Source organism: Puma concolor, chromosome C2 (genome assembly GCF_028749965.1).
Source record: "Puma concolor isolate L17-30 chromosome C2, mPumCon1.1.hap2, whole genome shotgun sequence".
Classification (NCBI taxonomy): Eukaryota; Metazoa; Chordata; class Mammalia; order Carnivora; family Felidae; genus Puma; species Puma concolor.
In genome coordinates this window covers 97,187,344-97,206,384 of record NC_141675.1, presented here as the reverse complement: position 1 = coordinate 97,206,384, position 19,041 = coordinate 97,187,344, and the positions used below count along the sequence as shown (strand labels likewise).

The 19,041-nt window shown below is 38.8% G+C and overlaps 1 protein-coding gene across 6 annotated transcripts in view; it reads right to left on the bottom strand.

Moving 5' to 3' along the window:
• The window catches only part of LSAMP (limbic system associated membrane protein), a 922,095-nt gene that overhangs the window by 677,008 nt on the left and 226,046 nt on the right, over nucleotides 1–19,041 (bottom strand). For 4 of the 6 annotated variants that reach the window (XM_086675372.1, XM_086675373.1, XM_086675374.1 and 1 more), the window contains exon 3: nucleotides 10,731–10,809. In XM_086675372.1, the coding sequence (XP_086531498.1) occupies nucleotides 10,731–10,809 (79 nt within the window). Of the gene's footprint in view, nucleotides 1–10,730; nucleotides 11,319–19,041 lie in introns of those variants that run through there. The other 2 variants (XM_025913696.2, XM_025913697.2) reach the window with 1 other exon arrangement.

The following is a 19,041-nucleotide window of genomic DNA, read 5'->3' as shown; positions in this document are numbered from 1 at the left end:
CCACTATACATTCAAGTTTGAATTTCTCCAGGAGTCAGTAGAGAGCTCAACACTGCAAAACCCAAGAGACATCATTGTTCAGTATAAATAATCACTTTGAGTTGAATGACCGCATGTGATCTATACCTTGTCTCATTTCTTAAGAAAGTAGAACAGATGAGGTGAATACACCTGTTGCACAACAATCCTGCCAACTGTAACTCCCAAATCCTCAACTTAGTCCCTCAAAGTTCACAGGCACTTCTAGAGGGAGAAAACCTCAGCAGCTCCCAGAAAGTATATCCCTTCTTGTAAGCTACCTGGGAATCTGAGCTTTTCATAGACATTGGACATGCACTGAGTGACTCCTTTTTGTCAGAATCTCATCTATCAGCATACTTTGTCTGGGCACCTGTGTCTGAAGTTTTGGGTTCCCCTAAAATGCTACTATATGCATTTCTCATTCTCTTGGAAGTGGTGCTTAAAAAGAATAGCTGCAATGGGAAATGTTGAAAGTGTTTCTAGCCAAACCCCTTATCACCCACCAATGACCAGAATATAATCCATCTCTGATTTTATTACTTTATGTTTTTCAACCACACATTTATAATTTCTCCAGTAGTGGTTGGCCTTACCACTAAGATCCCTTTTATCATACCTGCCTCCTTCAAACTTGTCTCCTCTTCCATAAACCAATTTCGGATATGCTTGATTTACAGTATGACTATTCTTATCTGATTAATTCAGTGAGTAAATATTTATCTGAGCACCTGTAGGTACTAAGCTAAACTCTCAGATGGAATGGTAAAGTAGATGAGACACCAGCCTTTGAATGACTGATAGCACATTTGAGGTAACACAAGAGTGACTTTAAAATGTAGTAAATGCTGAGGAACCTGGGTGGCTGAGTCGGTTAAGTGCCTAACTTGGGCTCAGTTCATGATCTCATAGTTTATGAGTTCGAGTCCCTCATCGGGCTCTGTGCTGACAACTTGGAGCCTGAAGCCTGCTTAGTATTCTGTATCTCCCTCCCTCTATCTGCACCTCCTCTCTCTCTCTCTCTCTCTGTCTCTCAAGAATAAATAAATATTAAAAAAAATTAAAGTGTATACATGCTAAATTGAGGTATGTACATGATCCAGAAATTCCACTTCTGGGTACATATCTCAAGGAAATCAGTATCGGAAGGAGGTATCTTCACCCCCATGTTCATTGCAGCATTATCCACAAGAGCCAAGATATACAAACATCCCAACATTCACCGATAAATGAATCAAAAAAGAAAACATGAGATGTATCTCTATCTATATCTGTATCTATATCTACATCTATATCATTTTTATCTATATAATATATCTATATCTATCATCTATATCTATCTCTCTATGTACACACATACACACAATAGAGTATTATGTAGCTATAAAAATTTTTAAATCTTTCCATTTGCAACAACATGGGTGAATCTGGGCAGGGGGGGTATTACGCTAGGTGAAAAAGAGCTAAATAAAGACAAATACCATACAATCTCAATTATGTAGGGCATCTTGAAAAAGGTCTATGTCATAAAAACAGAGAACAAGAATGGTAGTTGCCAGGGGCTGGAGGGTGGTGGAAATGGGAAGATGTTGGTCAAAGTGTAGACTCTCAGTTATAACATCATTAAGTTCTGAAGATCTACTGCATGTCAGGGTAACGATGCTTCATAATTTTGTGTTTTATACATGAATCTTGCAAGGAGAGTGGATCTTGGGTGGTTTTATCACTACAAGAAAGGTATCTAAATGAAGTGATAGATGTATTAGTTAACTTGATTGTAGTAATCATTGTATAATGTATATGTATATCAAGTCATCATACTATACAGCTTAAGTGCTTAAATTTTATTTATCAATTATACTGCAATAAAGCTAGGAGAGAAAAAAATATATATGCAGAGAGGCTATTACCAATAATAAATACAGTACTTAGCCCCATCTGAGAGTATTAGAGAAGATTCCTGAATGAGATCACACCAAAACTAGCCTTGAACCTAGAAGAAGCAACAAGGAGGTATCCTATCAAAGAAGTATAGCAGGGAAAAGTGGAGCAGGGAAAAGAAGGTTCCAGGCACAGAGAGGTTTGTGAACACAGGTAAGAACTAGCACTGTGTGTACACACAACCATGTGCTCATGAACAGAGAATGTAAGTGGTTCCGAATTAGTAGATGCAATGAGGTAGCAAGGCATGGAGAGTTATCCAAGCTAAGGACCTTTGACTTTATGTTATTGATAATGACAAGGCTTTGAAGGATCCAGTGATATTTCTAGATTGATATTGGAAAACAATCGGCTTGTGATAGTCAGGTGAGGTCAGGTCCATGGGGTCTGAAAGCACTAAGTAGAATAAAGATGTAATCTAGCAAAGTTGCCTGAGTCAGGGAGAAACAGGTAGTGTCAGGTCTAATCTCATTCCAGACCTCTGTCTCTATGTTTCCCCTACCTAACTAGACCAGGTTTTATGATCCTGCATGAGTTTTAAACAATGGAGTTCAGTACTTTGAAGTTTATCTTTGTGTCACCCCGTAGTTACAAAAGCTTTGATACAGAGCTTCACTTGTATCCTTGACCAGGTTCACTACCTTGGTAATATATCTGGGGTATAAGTCCCTTATTACTGAGGGTTCTGCCCTCTGTAAGCCAGCTTTTATCCCATGGACTCTGTTCTTCTCTGAGCCTCAACCTTGTGACTAATTCTCTATATAAGCTGACACAACTCCCTGTGACACCTACCTGCCTACCTGCAGGGCCCACTCAGAGTTGCTGACCTGTTATTTTCCCTTTACTGTGCTCTGTCCCTTTTTTCTGGTGTAACATGTTAGACCTGCCTTGGCTCACCTATTAAGAAAGCTTCATGAAAACTTGACACACAAGAAATAACCTGTGTACTTGTGGTAGGACTTACTATGCAGAGCACCCACCATGCCAGGGGACTGTCTCTATCTATGTCCAGTTCCTCTTAGTGACCACATCAGCCCCATCATTAGCCCAAAGTAAATTCTGTACAAATCAGAAAGTAAATTCTACCATCCTCAAAGAATTTTAAGTGCAAACTATAGTAAGTACAATGTGTAGAGCCTGGACCACAGTCTCACTGTACAGTCATCCTAGTCAAGGTCTCTAAGAGGGACTTTAACTAGGTAGAAAGTTATAAGTAACAATAATAAGGTAGTAGGGTTAAGGAACCCAAACGAAGTACTGGGGAAAAGAGTTAATAATTCAAATAAGAAATCTGAGTAACAGAGAGAGTGCCAGACGCAAAAAGGAAAAAGGAAAAAAAAAACTTAAAGAAAAAAAGTTACATGTACAGGACTGCCTTTTTGAATATGATAAGACAGATGCTGAAAGCGAAGAAAGAAAGCCTATGTGGTTAAGACAGATAGTGAACATAGAAACAGTAATGCAATTACTGAAAAATTCTTCCTTGACCAGCACTAGCTGCATGATTATCCATAGAAGGCTCAGCTTGGACTTGATTTGGAGGGATTAGAAGGAGAAAAGAGGAGAGGGACAAGAGGGGAGAGGAGGAGGAGGAATGAGAGACAGGAATAGAAAGAAGGGAAGAGAAGCGTAGAAAAAGGAAGAGATAGAGAGGAGGCAAGTAGAATGGAGGGGGAGGATCAGGAGGGGAGAAGAAAAAGAAAAGAAAGGGACAGACACTTCTAGCATAATTTTAAACAGCATATCCTATGATAGCATGAAAACCAAGAAGGTAACTTCAGTGCTCCTATGGAATAAAGATCTCTGAAGGAGAATTACGAGGCATGAATTCTAGTTCTAAAAGTCACTCAAATCTTTAGGCAACCAACTACATTTTTCTGTTTCTTTTCTGTATTTTTTTCGTAGGCTCTAAACCCAACATGGGGCTTGAAATCACAAATCCTACTTCAAGAGCCACATGTTCTATTGACTAAGCTAGCCAGGCACCCCTAAATATTTTTCTTCTCACCTAAATCATTTTAAAATGACACAGTAGACTACATAATCTCCAGGCCTTTCCTACTCTAGATTTCTACAAGTTTATCCACTTCACAAAATCTGAAGCAATGTGTTTTCTTTTATGAAGGTTAATGACTAATTAACCTGAGATGATGTTGTGATTACAAGTGACTACAAAAAAGTGTTCACTCACCCTGTACTCCTGAAAAGAAATTCAACTATATTCTAAGATACATGTAACTTTAAAGTGAAAAAAAAGTGATACAAACATAAATGACCATCCTTGATCATAGAAATAAAAACAAAACGCTCATTTTATCGAATTTTCTAATGTTGTAGAGGTTATTTCCTACTCTGAATATAATGACAATAATCTTATTAAGAGGTTATATTTTATGCCTTTTCATAACTTATAAAGCATTCCAATACATACTATCTCATTTAATCATCATAAAAATAGGTTGTGTAGCAGGCCAAGCAATTGTCAATTATTCTCATTTAATAGCTCAAACTATTTCAAACTATTTCGACCTAGGTCTTCTGACTACGTGTTAAGCATTGTGAACTTATGACATCCTTGACAAAATCTTTACCTATGAAACAAAGACTTGATCCTACGTTTTAGCTAAAGATTGGTCACCGTGTAAAGTTGAGATGAATGTCACAAACATGTAACCACGATCTTATATTTATGTATAGGCAGTGTAAGTGCACATAATTAAGCCTGTTTGAATACAGTATCACTGAAGACATTTCCCTTGCCTAAATATTATGTTTTCTCTAAGAGATAGTACTGCAAAAGAAAATACTAGAACTGCTTTGAGTCTTGCCTAATGTAAATGAAAGTGAGAATACAAGACAATCATCTTTAAGAAGCCAAACTTTAATGCCGTTTCAATAGATATTATGTAAATTGGATCCATATTAAAATAAAGTCACTCCATTTTCCATGACATTGTAGTTATGAGATCGTGTGTTAAAGAAATGAATCTATGATGATCTCATTCTTCTCTCCCAATTGAATTTGTACATCTTTGCTGTTGACATATTTTCTAAGCCATACAACATGACTTTAATTTTTTACTACATATCTATTAAGTATTGCCTCAAAAATGGTTTCTAAAAGAGACTCTTCAACAAGTAAAGCAGTGGTTCTCAACTCTGTGTACATATCGGAATCATTTTTAAAAATTACCTATGCCAGGCTGTACCCCAAACTAACTAAATATAAATTTCTGGAAGTAGAGAATATGTGGCTTCAATATTTTTTTGAAGGTTTCCAGTTGATTGTCATGTGCAGCCATGGTTGTGAACCATGGAAAGCAGTACTTCTCCAAGTTTAAGGTATTTATGAATCATTTGGGGATCTTCTTAAAATACAGATTCTGACTTATTAGGCTTGGGATAGACCTGAGATTTTGGATTTTAACAAACGACTATGTGATACCTAAAATGCTCATCTGCAGAACAGACTCGTATTAGCAAGAGTCAGTGGTTCTCAAAGTGTGGCCCAGTCCTGAAGCATTAGCATCAAGATCTTAGACCCTACCAGAGACCTACTAAATCAGAAACTCCGAAGGTAGAAAGCAAGTAATCTGTGTTATAACAAGCACTCCTGGTACACATTCTGATACACCTTCAAGTGTGAGAAACACTGGTCTGAGCAAAAGAGCTCCCTAAAGCCAGAATAATGGGCTGAATGTGGTTGGAAATGACTAATATTTTTATGCTTACATAAGAGTTTACAATCAAACAAACGTTCCTACTTTACCACATCTGAGCTTCTTAAAACAACAGTACAGTACCTAGAGTAACTAAAATAGGCAGTTTCAGCATTTTATAAATGAAACTGAAGCTCAGATATTTAAGGGATTTGTTCAAAGTCATGAAGCATGCAAGGATAGATCCAAAATTAGAGTCTAGGTCTTCTGAGTCTTATACACTAATGAGCAGGACATTCTGAAAACAGGGCAAACGGCTGTAAGCCATAAGTAATGCCCTAAAGAGAAGTGCTGGGGGTGACAGCAAGGGGGACCAGCACACATTTAGGTAATGTCCTATCCCATGAGTCACAGATATCTGTACCTGGAATTTTCAAAGATTACAGCAAAATATGTACTTATTCTCTTTTTGCCTGAGTTTGCTGTTATGTATAAGCAGCTTTAAGAAACACAAATGTTTAACCCTCGTCAACTTATTTAGTGGAAGAGTCAGAAACCTTTGGTTGTTCACTGCACAACTCTACAAATGATTTATTCAAAGACAGATGACATAGAACAGAAAAATCACCTTAATATGTGGGGTTTATGTGAATACATACTTACATGCTTCATACTTATAGAAACACAAATTATCACAATTTGCATTTGTCACATGAGACTTAGCTACTTTGTTCCTCTGTCCATAAGTAACAACAAATAATATAATTTACTGGTATATCAACATTAATAAATGTATCTAATATGCCATATTCCTAGACAATATGTAGTGTGCTATACTCTATTATTTACCAAATATATTCGATAAAGGATTTAATGAGCAATGAAGGGTTCTTAAAGTATGAGTAAGAACCAATAAATTTTGATTAACTTTAGTAAGCCACAGAGAAAGAAAACTTCAAAATTGTCACAAGTTTTCCCAAAAGACCCATGCCCACAAAGTTTCTTTTCAAATAGTGAATTTCAAGTGATAGAAAAATCACATATTGTGTCAGGAGTATGTTTGAGTGTTGATACTTTCTTTGTGAATGTAGGCGTTCCAGATGCCTTATAGAAGAGAAGCCATTTTTCCCTTGAAATTTGCACAAAAGTTTCACATTGAACGGTCAAATAATTATATCTTTTGTGTTGTATCCTCTTTTTCCCCTAGTACAGAAACAAATAATGAAATAAAGACCAAGAATTTTGAAAAATTAAAAATTAATTAATTAAACTTAGATATTTGGTTTCTTGCAGTTAACATTTATTAGGCACATTTAATTTAAATGGGGAAAATGTCATCACCATGAAAAGCATTATAATATCTTGCAAACACCAAATAGGGTCAGAATTATGAAATAAATAAAACTGTAATACCTCAAATTTAAAATGTTTACAATCACAATAGTTTGAAACCTTTGCATTTCATCATATATACATTTATGCAATATGTCCAAAATATGTATTTTTATGTAATTTTCACAGTTATCTTGTGAATAGATATATTGGGATCAAATATTTTATTATCTTTCTAGACATATGCTACTGTTATTAAAAGTATTCAACTTTAAAGGCTAGATTAGAACACTTTCTATTTCCATTTTTCCTTTGGCTTATCAGGAGAGCTGCATGGTTTCAACCTACCAAGATTAACCTGGGAGAGAATCTCTATAGGAGCCTGTGTGCAAGGGTAGAAAGTTAGAAAAAACAGTGCTAGAAACTTGTCCAGTAATTGATGAACTCTTACACTTGTTGGGGGTGACAGTGGGGCAGGTGGACTCTGTTCAGAAAAATACCTGAGATGTTCTCACAAGTCCCATGGGTATGTCTTACACGTTACTGTGCAGACAAATAATGCAGTTTCTGGTTCAATATCTAGGAAGGAACTCATTGTACTGTTGCTGCCACCACTGGTCTGCGGATACTTTGATTCTATTCCTTTAAGATAAAAGAGGGTGTGTGGTTTCTTTCAGCTCTTAAAGGATCTCATAAAGGACCTCATGAATCTAGACTCTCATCTGGGAAAAAATAAGGTTAGGTAGGTCTATGTGAGAATATAGCTCTTTCCACCTAGTTTTGTCACCTTCATTCTATAGTTTTTTATTGTGTTTTTTTTTTCAAATGATAGAAATTACAGAGCAAGACTCCCAAGACTAGCATACATCTCCTATTTTGTATAATTATACAAAAAATGAACATCAATTCCCCAAAGAGACACTGTTTTTTTTTTTTTTTTTTTTTCATGGAAGTAAGGCAGTAAAGGTAAATGTTTTAGGGACAAGCAGCCAAACTCCTGTCACTGGACCACCAGAATTACAAACCTTCCTTGTGTCCTATTGCCATTTCAGATTATTCAGGGCCACAGATTCACTGAGAGAGGTTTTTTTTGTTCTGTTCTGTTTTGTTTTTTCTCCTTGCCTTTTTGGTTTCTCAGTGCCAAACATCTACTGTGGCTTCCAATGAATCAAGTTCTCCTTCCTCTCCTCCCCTAAAAGCTCATGCTCCCAGTAAAATGTCACAAATAAAGTAGAAGCAAGCCTTTCCCAGGCTAGACTTGTAAACAGAACGCAAGAAAACCATTCTTCACCAGGAAACTGACCCACAAAGCTTACTGGGCTCAGTTAAAGAGATTTAGAAGAAGGTCACCTAAGAAAACAAAGGAAACTCTCTTCATAGTTACTTCTGATAGAGCTCCACCAACCCAGAAATAAAAGGCTTGTCCAAGGCAAAAGAAAGAAAAAAGAGGGCATATTAGGTGAGGTCTGGAAAAGCAATTGACTCCCACAGGTGACTTCTCTGCATGCTCTGTTTATCTATCTTCTCTTTCCCAGTGAATAACTGTTTCTATATTTATTCTCATTTCTCACCACCCCATTTCCAATGCTATAATGTCTACTAAAGTGTAATACTTAAAAACTCCATTTCTTTTAATCCATAGGCACACAGAAACACATCGACATCGTATGCAGATATTTAGGTAGTAAGATGCCTCTCAAAAACACAGACTTCTATGCCTAGGCTTATATGAAAATATAAGAATATCTTTTCACCTCTGAATTAACATTTACATGTTTACTCTTTGATAACTATAGTTTAACTGTAGTTAACTATAGATAACTATAGATAACTCTTTGATAACTATACTTTAAGATATAGGTGATGCTGACTTAACAAAGTTCATGGACATTTAAGTAAAAACTTAGACATCCAGGATATTCACTTTTCCCATATTCAGTCTTATAATCAGCAAAAGCAAATCCTTCAGGGGATAGCACAAATTTATATAGAATGCTTCCCTGGTAAAGAGTCAATGACGTTAGGGAGTATCAACGTTAGCAGTTGAGATGGCATGCTTATGTGTTTGCAAAAAACATCTTCTGCATCATGTCCAAATCCCTTTGCAAACAGATAAATTACTCTATAAATCTTATTACTCCATGTGGATAAATCACACAGGCAGGTTTGCGGGGCTGGAAAGCTGGTAGGGAAAATCTGCTTTGGATAGTAGGATCTCTGGGATTCATAATCATCCAATGCTCAGGAAACGAAGAAAGCAGCACTCACACATTAGGATTTTCTTAGTTTTTACAATCTGCAGCAACACACACACACACACACACACACACAACACAACACAATGCAGACAACACATACACATTCCTCTATAACAAGGCTGGAGATCCCAAAGCAGGACACTGTGACAGCCAACCAAATTTATTTCTGAGAAATGGAAAGAAAACTTTGCTGCTCTAGGCAGCTCTGCTGGAGAACTGCTCCCTGATGCCCCAGGGTTTATGCACTATCAGCTCCTTGCACACAGATTATAGGTTTATTTTCTATTGTGTACTGGTTTTTATTGCCACAACAAGCAATATTAACTGTATGGACAGACTGACACTGGGGCATTTCATTTGGACAAAATGAGATTTTAAAGGGTCTCCAAGGAAAACGTTTTTGTTTGTCTTCTTTCTTTCTTTCTTTCTTTCTTTCTTTCTTTCTTTCTTTCTTTCTTAAAAGAAATTTAAGAAAGCTAGGAAAAAGGACAAGGGGTATGTGCAGGGGGTAGAGGAGGGGCAGAGAGAACAGGAACATAGGAGAAGAAGCTTGATGCTTTTTTAGAAATAGAATGATGGCTAGGCTCCATTTGAGTGTCTCTAGCTTGCTGTCCCTTATAGGGGTCAAACTCCCAAGGACTGGGACTCTTCCTTTCCAAATTTCAATCCTAAATTATATTTCAGAGTTTGGCACAGCTGCACAGAGATAGGACTGGAAGGTCAACAATCAATCTGAAATACCCATTTTACACCAGGTTAATTCCTGCCTAACCTTTGTGCTTCATACTCCAATTCTTAAAAATCAGCAATTTGGCAAGTTCCTTTTTCTTTTTCTTCTCTTCATTCATGTGTTGATTTCTATCCACTTTCCAGAAAAGGCTCAGTAACCAACCAAAGTTCTAATATTGATTTATTGCTCTCGGTGTCAATTAGAAGATCCTTACAGAAAGTCTCCAGTCCAGACTACTGCTGGGGCAGAGGGAGAGCCTTGATGTGCATATTCTCTCTCCCTCTCTCTCTCTCTCTCTCTGTCTCTCTCTCTGTCTTCACACACACACACACACACACAGAACACAGCACAGAGAATGCAGTACTGTGTACCACTCTCTGAGAGCCATAATTCAACAACTCCTCTTTCCTGGTTAAGGAACCCCAACAAAACTCTTAAGTGCAAAGCATCTAAAATTACAAAAGCAAGAACACTGCCCAAGCGTCACTAACACCATAGGCGAAGTTAGGCTCTCTTGGTAAGAGAACTGAGGTCCTGAGAAACCAAACACATTTAAGCAACATTGCTGGTCCTTGACTGGAAGCAGAATTCCTCTGAAATTTGTTGGCAGATACCTGGGCCATGCAGTAAAAGGTGCGTGTGCATGCACATGCACACTCACACACACACGCAAGCCTGCAGCATCAGAAGCTGGAGTTGAAACACACACACACACACACACACACACACACACACACACACACACACACTCCCGCGCGCGCACACAGCCTAAAAGTTGCCCGAAAGCCCTACCTGAGGATGGCCGTGTCCCCCTGCCTCACGGTGATGTTGTCCGTGCCTCGGTTAAAATCCACGCTGCGAACAGGCAGTCCTGTGGGAAGAAGGCAGAGCAATCTCAGTAGGACCAGCGGCAACTGTTTCCGATCAGGCTGAACTCTGCCGACCATGGTGGCCACGCCGAGGTGCAGGTCCCCGCGTACTCTGGAGGGTGTGTGCGTGCTGCTCACGCCGAGGGGGCTTTACAAACACGGGGCTTTCATCAACGGCCAGGGCGGAACGGGCTTGGCCAGTCTGAGCACCTCGCCACTTTCCCTCTCTCTTTGCCTGGCTCAGGGTGTCCTCCCTCTAAGACTTAACAAAGCCCTCGTAAAACCCCAGCGGAAGGGGGAAAAGTCAAAGGAACAAAATTTAAAAGGAGAGAGTACAAATATAAACCCCTCCAGGAAAGATGAGGAGAAAGCCGCCCAAGGAAGTGCTCTTCTCGGGCCTGCCCGGGGCTGGATGCTCCTTTGCCAGCGTCTGAGCTGAGCTCCTGCCCTCCCTAACCCACTTTCCCAGGCGGGCGGGCGAGGGAGCCGGCACCCAGCCTGCCAGCGAGTGTAAAGAAACCCACACAGCGGCGGCAGCAGCCCGGAGTCTCCCTCCACCCCCCCCTCCTCCCTTTCCTGTTTCTCCCTCCAGTCCCTCCCCTCTGCTCGCACCTCCCCCGCCCCCCGCGGATTTCAACAGCCCCTCCACGTCATCCCCTCCGCCCTCCCTCCGGCCTGGCCCCTCGCTTTGCACAACTGCCCCCTTCAGCAGCAGCCAGCCTCGGTGAAAGCCCGATGCGCCTTTAGGTTGTCAGGACAACAGCTCCATCTGAGGCCTGGCTGATTTCCTTAAGAAGAGGGAATGGAGCTTGGATGTACTGTGCTAGAGAAAGGGGAGAAGGAGAGGGACTCAGGCTGTGAAAGCACGGGAGAAAGAGTGTGGGAAAGAACAGGGAAACGGGAGAGATGGACGGAAAAGGAGCCCGGGAAAGAGAAGGCAAGCAGAAGGCAAGCCTTGACAGACAAGGGAGTGAGGCAGAGAGGGATAAGAAAGCATGGGGAGTGGAGGGGGACCCGTGCCCAAAGATGAGATGGGCAATGTAAAACAGAGGAGGAACTTGCCAGGGGAGGCAAAGATTAGAAGCCAAAGTTGGTTTCAAAACTTAATATTCCTGGCCACTGGCTTCTTATGCTCACATATTTTCCATTCTTTCCTCTCCCCTGCACTTTCTCTTACACGATTAAAAAGGTTTATTTTCTCTCCTTCCTTTACCCCCCTCCCCTTCTTGGAGCCCCCTTATGAAAGATGGATTGGAGACAATGCTGGTATTGAGTGGTCTGGAGTGTGAATGCCTGGTTTGTCTTTTCCAAGTGCCAGCCTCAGCAGCTGATCCCCAATCCCTAAATCAACCTCACTCTCCAGGAAACCCTCACTCAGTCCCACGCATGACAAATGGTACTAAGGATTACTGTCTAGATGTCATGCTGCTCTTGCTACCTGGCTTGCTACAGGCACCTGCTTCTCAAAATGTTCATAAGTAGGGAAAGAGATTTGTATATCAGAGAGCTTCTCATTTGCGGACCACACTGAGGCTACGGACAACACTCCTATGAATGGCAGACAGGTTACCATCATTTGTCATTCCTTCCACTCAGGGAGTCAAGCCAAGTGATAAGGACCTTAGGGGCTAACACTGTTAGTCACTCATGTGACACCCTCACACTGTTAGCTATCTCCCTCAGTGCTGATGCTGAGGATAAAAGATAGGAGTGGACCAGCCAAGGACTTTTTCTTTTTCTTTTTTTTTTCTATTTAAATTTTATTAATTTGAATCATTAAGTCATTCACATGATGCAAAAATCGAGCTGTAGAAAATACTGCAGAGCCAACTGTGGTTACCTTTCCTACTCCTGTCTTTAGGGTACCATTTCTCCTGTGTGAAAGCTTCAAGTATTTCCAGATTCTTATACATGTTTTTCTACATATTCCAGGTATATTAAGTATATATACACACATATAAGTCCACCTTCTTAGTTACACAAAGGATTAGACAAGGGCATGGGGTGGATGCAAGAATATGTTTAGGAATTCTTATCAAGTCCCACCAGAGTACTAGCCTTAACGAGGCACTTACCGGGCTGACACCTGCCTTGTACCTCCAGAATTCAAAGAATTAATCTGCTGAATTTTATCACTTTGAAAGATAGATACACCCTAACAGATTATGTGAAGAAAGTAAGGAAAATTTTGTGTTTTTTGAGTGTTTCCTACTACAATGGTGCCTAGGTAATAAGGCAGTGATGTTCCACCACTAATTTGTAACTCAACTGTTTAAAACTTGGAATGCATTTTGCCACAAAAAAATTATTAACCCAAGTGATCAGATGAACTGCAAAACCCATAACTCTGTGGTTCCCAGTATCAATGGGAAAATGAACTTCAAATGCCAAATGGAAATGCATGGATTACACAACTCTCGGCAAAGATTGCAGGGAAAAGAGCACCAACAATCCCCTTAACCCCACCAATAGGTTTAACACATCCCCAATGGGTTTCTTTTGAGCATTTAGAGATGAAGGATAGGCTTAGGTAGAACATCTTATTACAGGAATTGGTGTTTCTCCAATGTCAGGAGGAAGACAAGAAACACCCAAAGGACCGGGGCCACTAGAACATCTATTTCCATTGATGATGCCAGGTAAATGGTGTGCTACCCCCACCATGAGAACTAGAAACTCTGAGCAGAAGGATCAGATATACCAAGAGTATCAATATCCTTTTGAATCAGTAGGTTACACTTTGAATTAAGAAACAAAGAGGTTTTTCCAGGGCAAGCAGGAAGTATGGTGGGGTGGGAGCATAAGCTTTGCAGGAGATGCCTTACAGGGGTTGCTGACTAACATCTATACAAGTAATCTCAAATTACCAGTAGGACTCATCTGATCCTAACATGGGACATAGAGATTAACATACTGGGTTTCAAAATCTTCCACACCAAAGTGACAGGAATATGGAATTTATAGCAAATCAGTCAAATCTGCAGTTTTTCACTACAATCACTCTGAGGAAAGTACATAAGTTAATCATGATTATAATCAGAAATGGAATACACATGTCTAACCTAAGAGGATAAAATTGTAAGTACAATTTTATATCAAAATAAATGATATAATGCAATAAATGTTTTAAAAAATATTTTCCTTGAAATCCATTTATTGGCTACTTTTGTTAAACTAAAGTGACTTACTGTGTTCACTGGAATTAACACACAAAAAGAATACTATATTTTAAAAATTCTCTAATTTAGATTTATAGCTTATACTGGATTTTTGAAGAATTTCAAAACCATGAAGTTTATTATATAAGTTAATTGTTTCATATTTATCATTTACATCCAGGAGGCACTTCAAATACAACTTTCTGCCTGAACTTTTGGCACAGGGGCAGCACTCTGTAAGAGATGAATGTGAGAATAGAGGAATTACTGGTTGCCCAAGCCCATGCACGAGGCTTATCCCATCATTTACAAAATAATAAATCTGTTTGTGGCTGTGCCATTGACTTCCATTTCAACTTTATCTTCTCTCTGAGTTTTTCCCCTTTTTACTCTGTTGTGGATTCCTTCTGGTTTTCTGACCTCCAGGATCTCTCACTGAGATCTAATAAATTCTAATAAACCCAATATTTTATGTATACACACACACACACACACACACACACACACACACACACACTATAGTAACATATCTCATCCTAATGGTCACTCCACCAAATCTATTCCAATATTAACTCCTCTGTTTGCTTTCTTAAGAAATGTGAAGAAAGAAACAAATAGATGAGTTACTGAAATTTATTCAGGCTATTTTTCTGTATACCACTATATGCATTCTTCCAAGAGGTCTGGCAAAAATGAACATACTTTCAGGTTATTTGTGAGGCAAGTATGGCTGTTAGCCATGTGAAACAGCCATCATCACCCAAGTAAGATGATCTTAACTACTACTTTAAAATAACATACTGCCATCTAAAAGAGGCTTTAGAAGATTCTGGCACTCTCCAGGGACAAATGCTGTAGGAAAAACAAAAACTGGCTATCATCTGAGCACCCTAAGAAGCATGAAAGGTTTATTCTTCTGTTTAGCTTTGTAAAGTAACAGGCTCACAGGAAATCCAGATGCAGCCTAGAATGTACACCTTATTTAGTTACATTGCTTATATTTTATGCCAAACATGTCTATAATATTATTAATATACCACTCTACATTTCTACAGTTGTAAGGTCTTAATCATAATAATGCCATGCCTGTACTTCACTTTCATAACTGGAATTAGCATTTCCATATGAACTAGAAATGCAGAACTGTTAATACTTCTCCTTAGGATTCTTGCTATGACATTTTCAATGATTTCATCGTAATTTAGCAATATTCAAGTATCTCAGTTTATGTACATAAGCATGACACTATCTCGTGTGAATTTCCTTTGGAATCTGGCTCCTTTGAATATGGTAGCGTCATCCACATGTGTCTCACTGCCTAACAAAATCAATCAGCTTCAAGTCAGTTAAATACTGTTCAATCCTTACTACAGAACCCTCAGTGATGTAAAGTGCTCTATCTGTACTCTGCATAATTAAAATTGCTCTTTAATGGTTTGCTTTTTCTTCATGCCATATTGTTACCATATTGGTCTTCTTTGCTCATTCATTCTGTTTTGGTAGGTATCAATGCTTTATCTTTCCAAGTTTTCCTAACGTCTTTTAGGTTCTTGAGCTGCTGCTTGGGTCCTCCCACACCAGAAAACTTACTCTCACATGTATGCCTTATTATTTCACAGACATGTACTATCCCTTAGAACCTCCTCTTTTCTAAATTGTCCACTCTGTCACCATGTCCAAGGAGGTGGCAATTGCCAAGCAATGCTGCATCTGCATTACTATTATTCTTTTACCTATCCCTCACATGCGGGAAGAACGCTGCAACATCTGGAAAGATGGGGGTAGCAGCATCCTTAGTATACAAAGATGTTAGTACAGGCAGATAATCAGACAACCATATACTCTATTTGTGGTTACTGTAGTGACTTGTATTCCTACAATCAGGAAATAGGCCAAGAAGACATGAGGAAGACTGGAGGCAGGAAGACTGCAGTTCTGTACTCTGACATGCCCAGTAGCTTTATGATTCATTCAATCATTCATTCACTCATTCACATGGTGTTTATTTATATGATAGTAAAGCAAGACAGACCAAGACTCTGTTCTCATAGCGCTTACATCCTTGATGGAGAACTAGACCCTAAACAAATAAATACATACTAAGATTACTGTGGAGACTAAATGCTATGGAGAAAAGTATGTATGATACAGAGAAAGTGGCCTAAAGATATGGTGAGGGGAACGTATGTCCTAAATCCAAGGAAGCAGACAAGCAAATATCTGCAAGAAGAGTTTTCTAGGTAAAAGAAAGGGCATGTGCAGAGGTTCTGAGGCAGAGATGGGTATACCATGCATGAGGAAACAAAACAAGAATAATAAACCAGAAATGTAGTTTATGTGTATGTTGTAGGAGGTAGCCAGAGAAAACAATGAGATTAGAAATTGAGGAGGGGTCATAATGGAAAGATTTCAAAGTAAGAATTTAGATTTTATTCTAGTGACGTGAATGATCAGTAAAAGATTTAAAGCAAGGGATTGACATAATCTGATTTATATTTTAGGAAATGCTCCAAATGCCATATGAAGAATGGATTCTAGAAGTGTAATAGTGGAAGCAAGGAGACAAATGAAGACAAACGTTTGTCATCTAGTGGCAACTGGCTTGGCCTGGGGGGTCGCAACAGAAATGGAGGAAAGATTGAGTTAACTACACCTGCTCATAATGGGAAGACCCTTCCCCAAAAGGCTATGTTCTATCACAAGTCATCAGTATTTCCAACCTACCAGCATTCTCCCTTGCTGTACTAGTTCAATTCTGGTGTTCCCTTGCAGGAAGTCCCCACTCATCAAATAAGAACTGACAGAATGCCAAGCAGACTGTCATTGATACCAGCTAGTCAAGAAAAAAAGAAAAAAGAAAAGAAAAGAAAACAAAACAAAACAAAACTGTGTCCCAGTTGGTGCTTTTCTTCAGGTATAAACTGCTCACCCTTAATATGTTTATTATATGTTAATTAAATGTCAGTATGAGAAAATGTTTTGCTACAGATTAAGAAGTACCAAACAAGATGAACAGATGCCATTTAATTGCTAAACTTTGCTAAATATTTTCTTACATATCTATATTTATTTAGCAGGCAATAGTTATCCTGCTAAATCTAAATGAAATGCCTAGTTAAATATCTTGAGGCTATAAATCATGTAAATAACACTAATATGTTTTCTCAAGAGTTTACTGACAATATTGAGCTGCAGGGCAAGTCTAGTGTTAGGTCATTATATTATTCAAAATGTCCCAGAAGTTTGGCTGCTTACAAGTATCTTCCTTTCCTATCTGTAAATCATATTCTCAGAACTCTTCTGTTAGTAATAAACATAGGAGCACTGCCTGAGTGAGAGGAAGAGAATTCCTAAGATGTGTCTCATCAATGGTGTTGCTATCTATGTAAAAAAGCAATTCCCTAAAATAAGCAATTTTTTCGAGACCTACCATATAACAGGTACTAAGCTTTTGAAAAACAGTAATGTACAAAACTGACACTCTGCCCCAAGGAATATGATGAGGAGAATGCCATTCAAAGCTCCTCCTAAAGAAGGACCAAACATCATTGTTATACACTATACAATTGTTATACACTATACAATATAAGGTAAGCCTTTCAAAGCTGCACTCCATTACAGAGGAGGACCAAAATTGATCAACATATATGCCCAATCTCCTCTGGTGCTGAGCAGTACTGCAAAATAATAATAATTCAGGGACTCAAAACCCAGATAGAGAAAACAGGTAAACATATAAGAAACAGAATAAGATAGCCAGTGAACAACTAGGTAATAAACTATGAGGAACAAAATCAAAACACAATGGTAGTTCGGAAAAGATAATCAAGAAAGAGGCTTCTTGGAGACAATGGTATTGTAAGTAACCCTTGGAAGATATATAAGATGAGACTGGAGGAAGGCAATGGATGGAGGATGACAAAGGATGCAAAAGATGGCCATGAGAACCAGCCTGAAATAAAGAATGGAAATGTAGGAAGACTTACCTGACTAGCAGGCAGGAGGAGATAAAGAAAGCTGAAGAGAAACGCTACATGATGGGGAATTGTACATGCTTGAATGTAAAATCCCACTTCACCTCATCTCCTATTTGGAAAGCTACTTTAGATTGTGAAGGACTGAGATGAGATCCGAACATTTAGGGAGATTATTGTGGCATGGAGAAATTAGAGGTTAGAAGGAAGATGAAGGAGAGTGACTAATTAGAAGACTAACAAAGTTGCTGGAAACAGTTGAGAAAGGGATAAGCATTATTCATACTATACATTGTTGCTTTCTAACAATGATGAGGCATGAAGACCTTCCTTCAGAGACTTTACATTAGTGGGGAAGGTGTGTTGTAGGAACGGATGTGTAGGTAGACATGGATAAAGTCAGAATAAAAAATGATTTTTTTTGTTTTGTTTTTTGTAAGTTGGGGCCAATGAGGGTCTTAGCAGGCAAGCTAATGAGTTTGGCTTTATTCTATATGCAAAAAGGAGCCATTAAAAAAGGCTTTGCGTAAGCAAATGACATAATCAGACTTGTGTTTTAAGAAGATAGCTAACTGGCAGTGTAGTGGAAGATAGACTGTGGCAAGTCAAAGTCAGGGAAGACCAGTTATAATGTCTCTGAAATAGAACAGGCAAGAAATGATAAAAGCAGGTCACAAGACAAGGACAGTGGAAAGAAAAAAGAGGTGGAGACTTTTAGAGGAAATTCAGAGAGGGACTGATACGACTTGTCAACTAATTTGATATGGAAAATTCATTCTGCACCCCCCCAACCCTTGTATGAATGTATGTATATGTGTGTGTGTATTTTTTTTCCTCCTCCAAGTCCAGGCTGATAAAATGAGAAAGTTGAGTTAAGAAACTAGTTTCAGAGGAAATTTGGAAATTCTACTTTTAGAATTCTGAACTGGTTCCTAAATTGGTACTCAAATAGTCTGTACCTCCAGATGGACATGTTTAGGAAGTTGTCACAGGAATATGACATGTTTCATGGGAGTACTATCTCTGAGTTCTATAATAAAGTAAGCCCAGAAATCAAAATTTCCCCCCCCCATATTTTTCTTGTGTTTTATCTTTCTTTCTC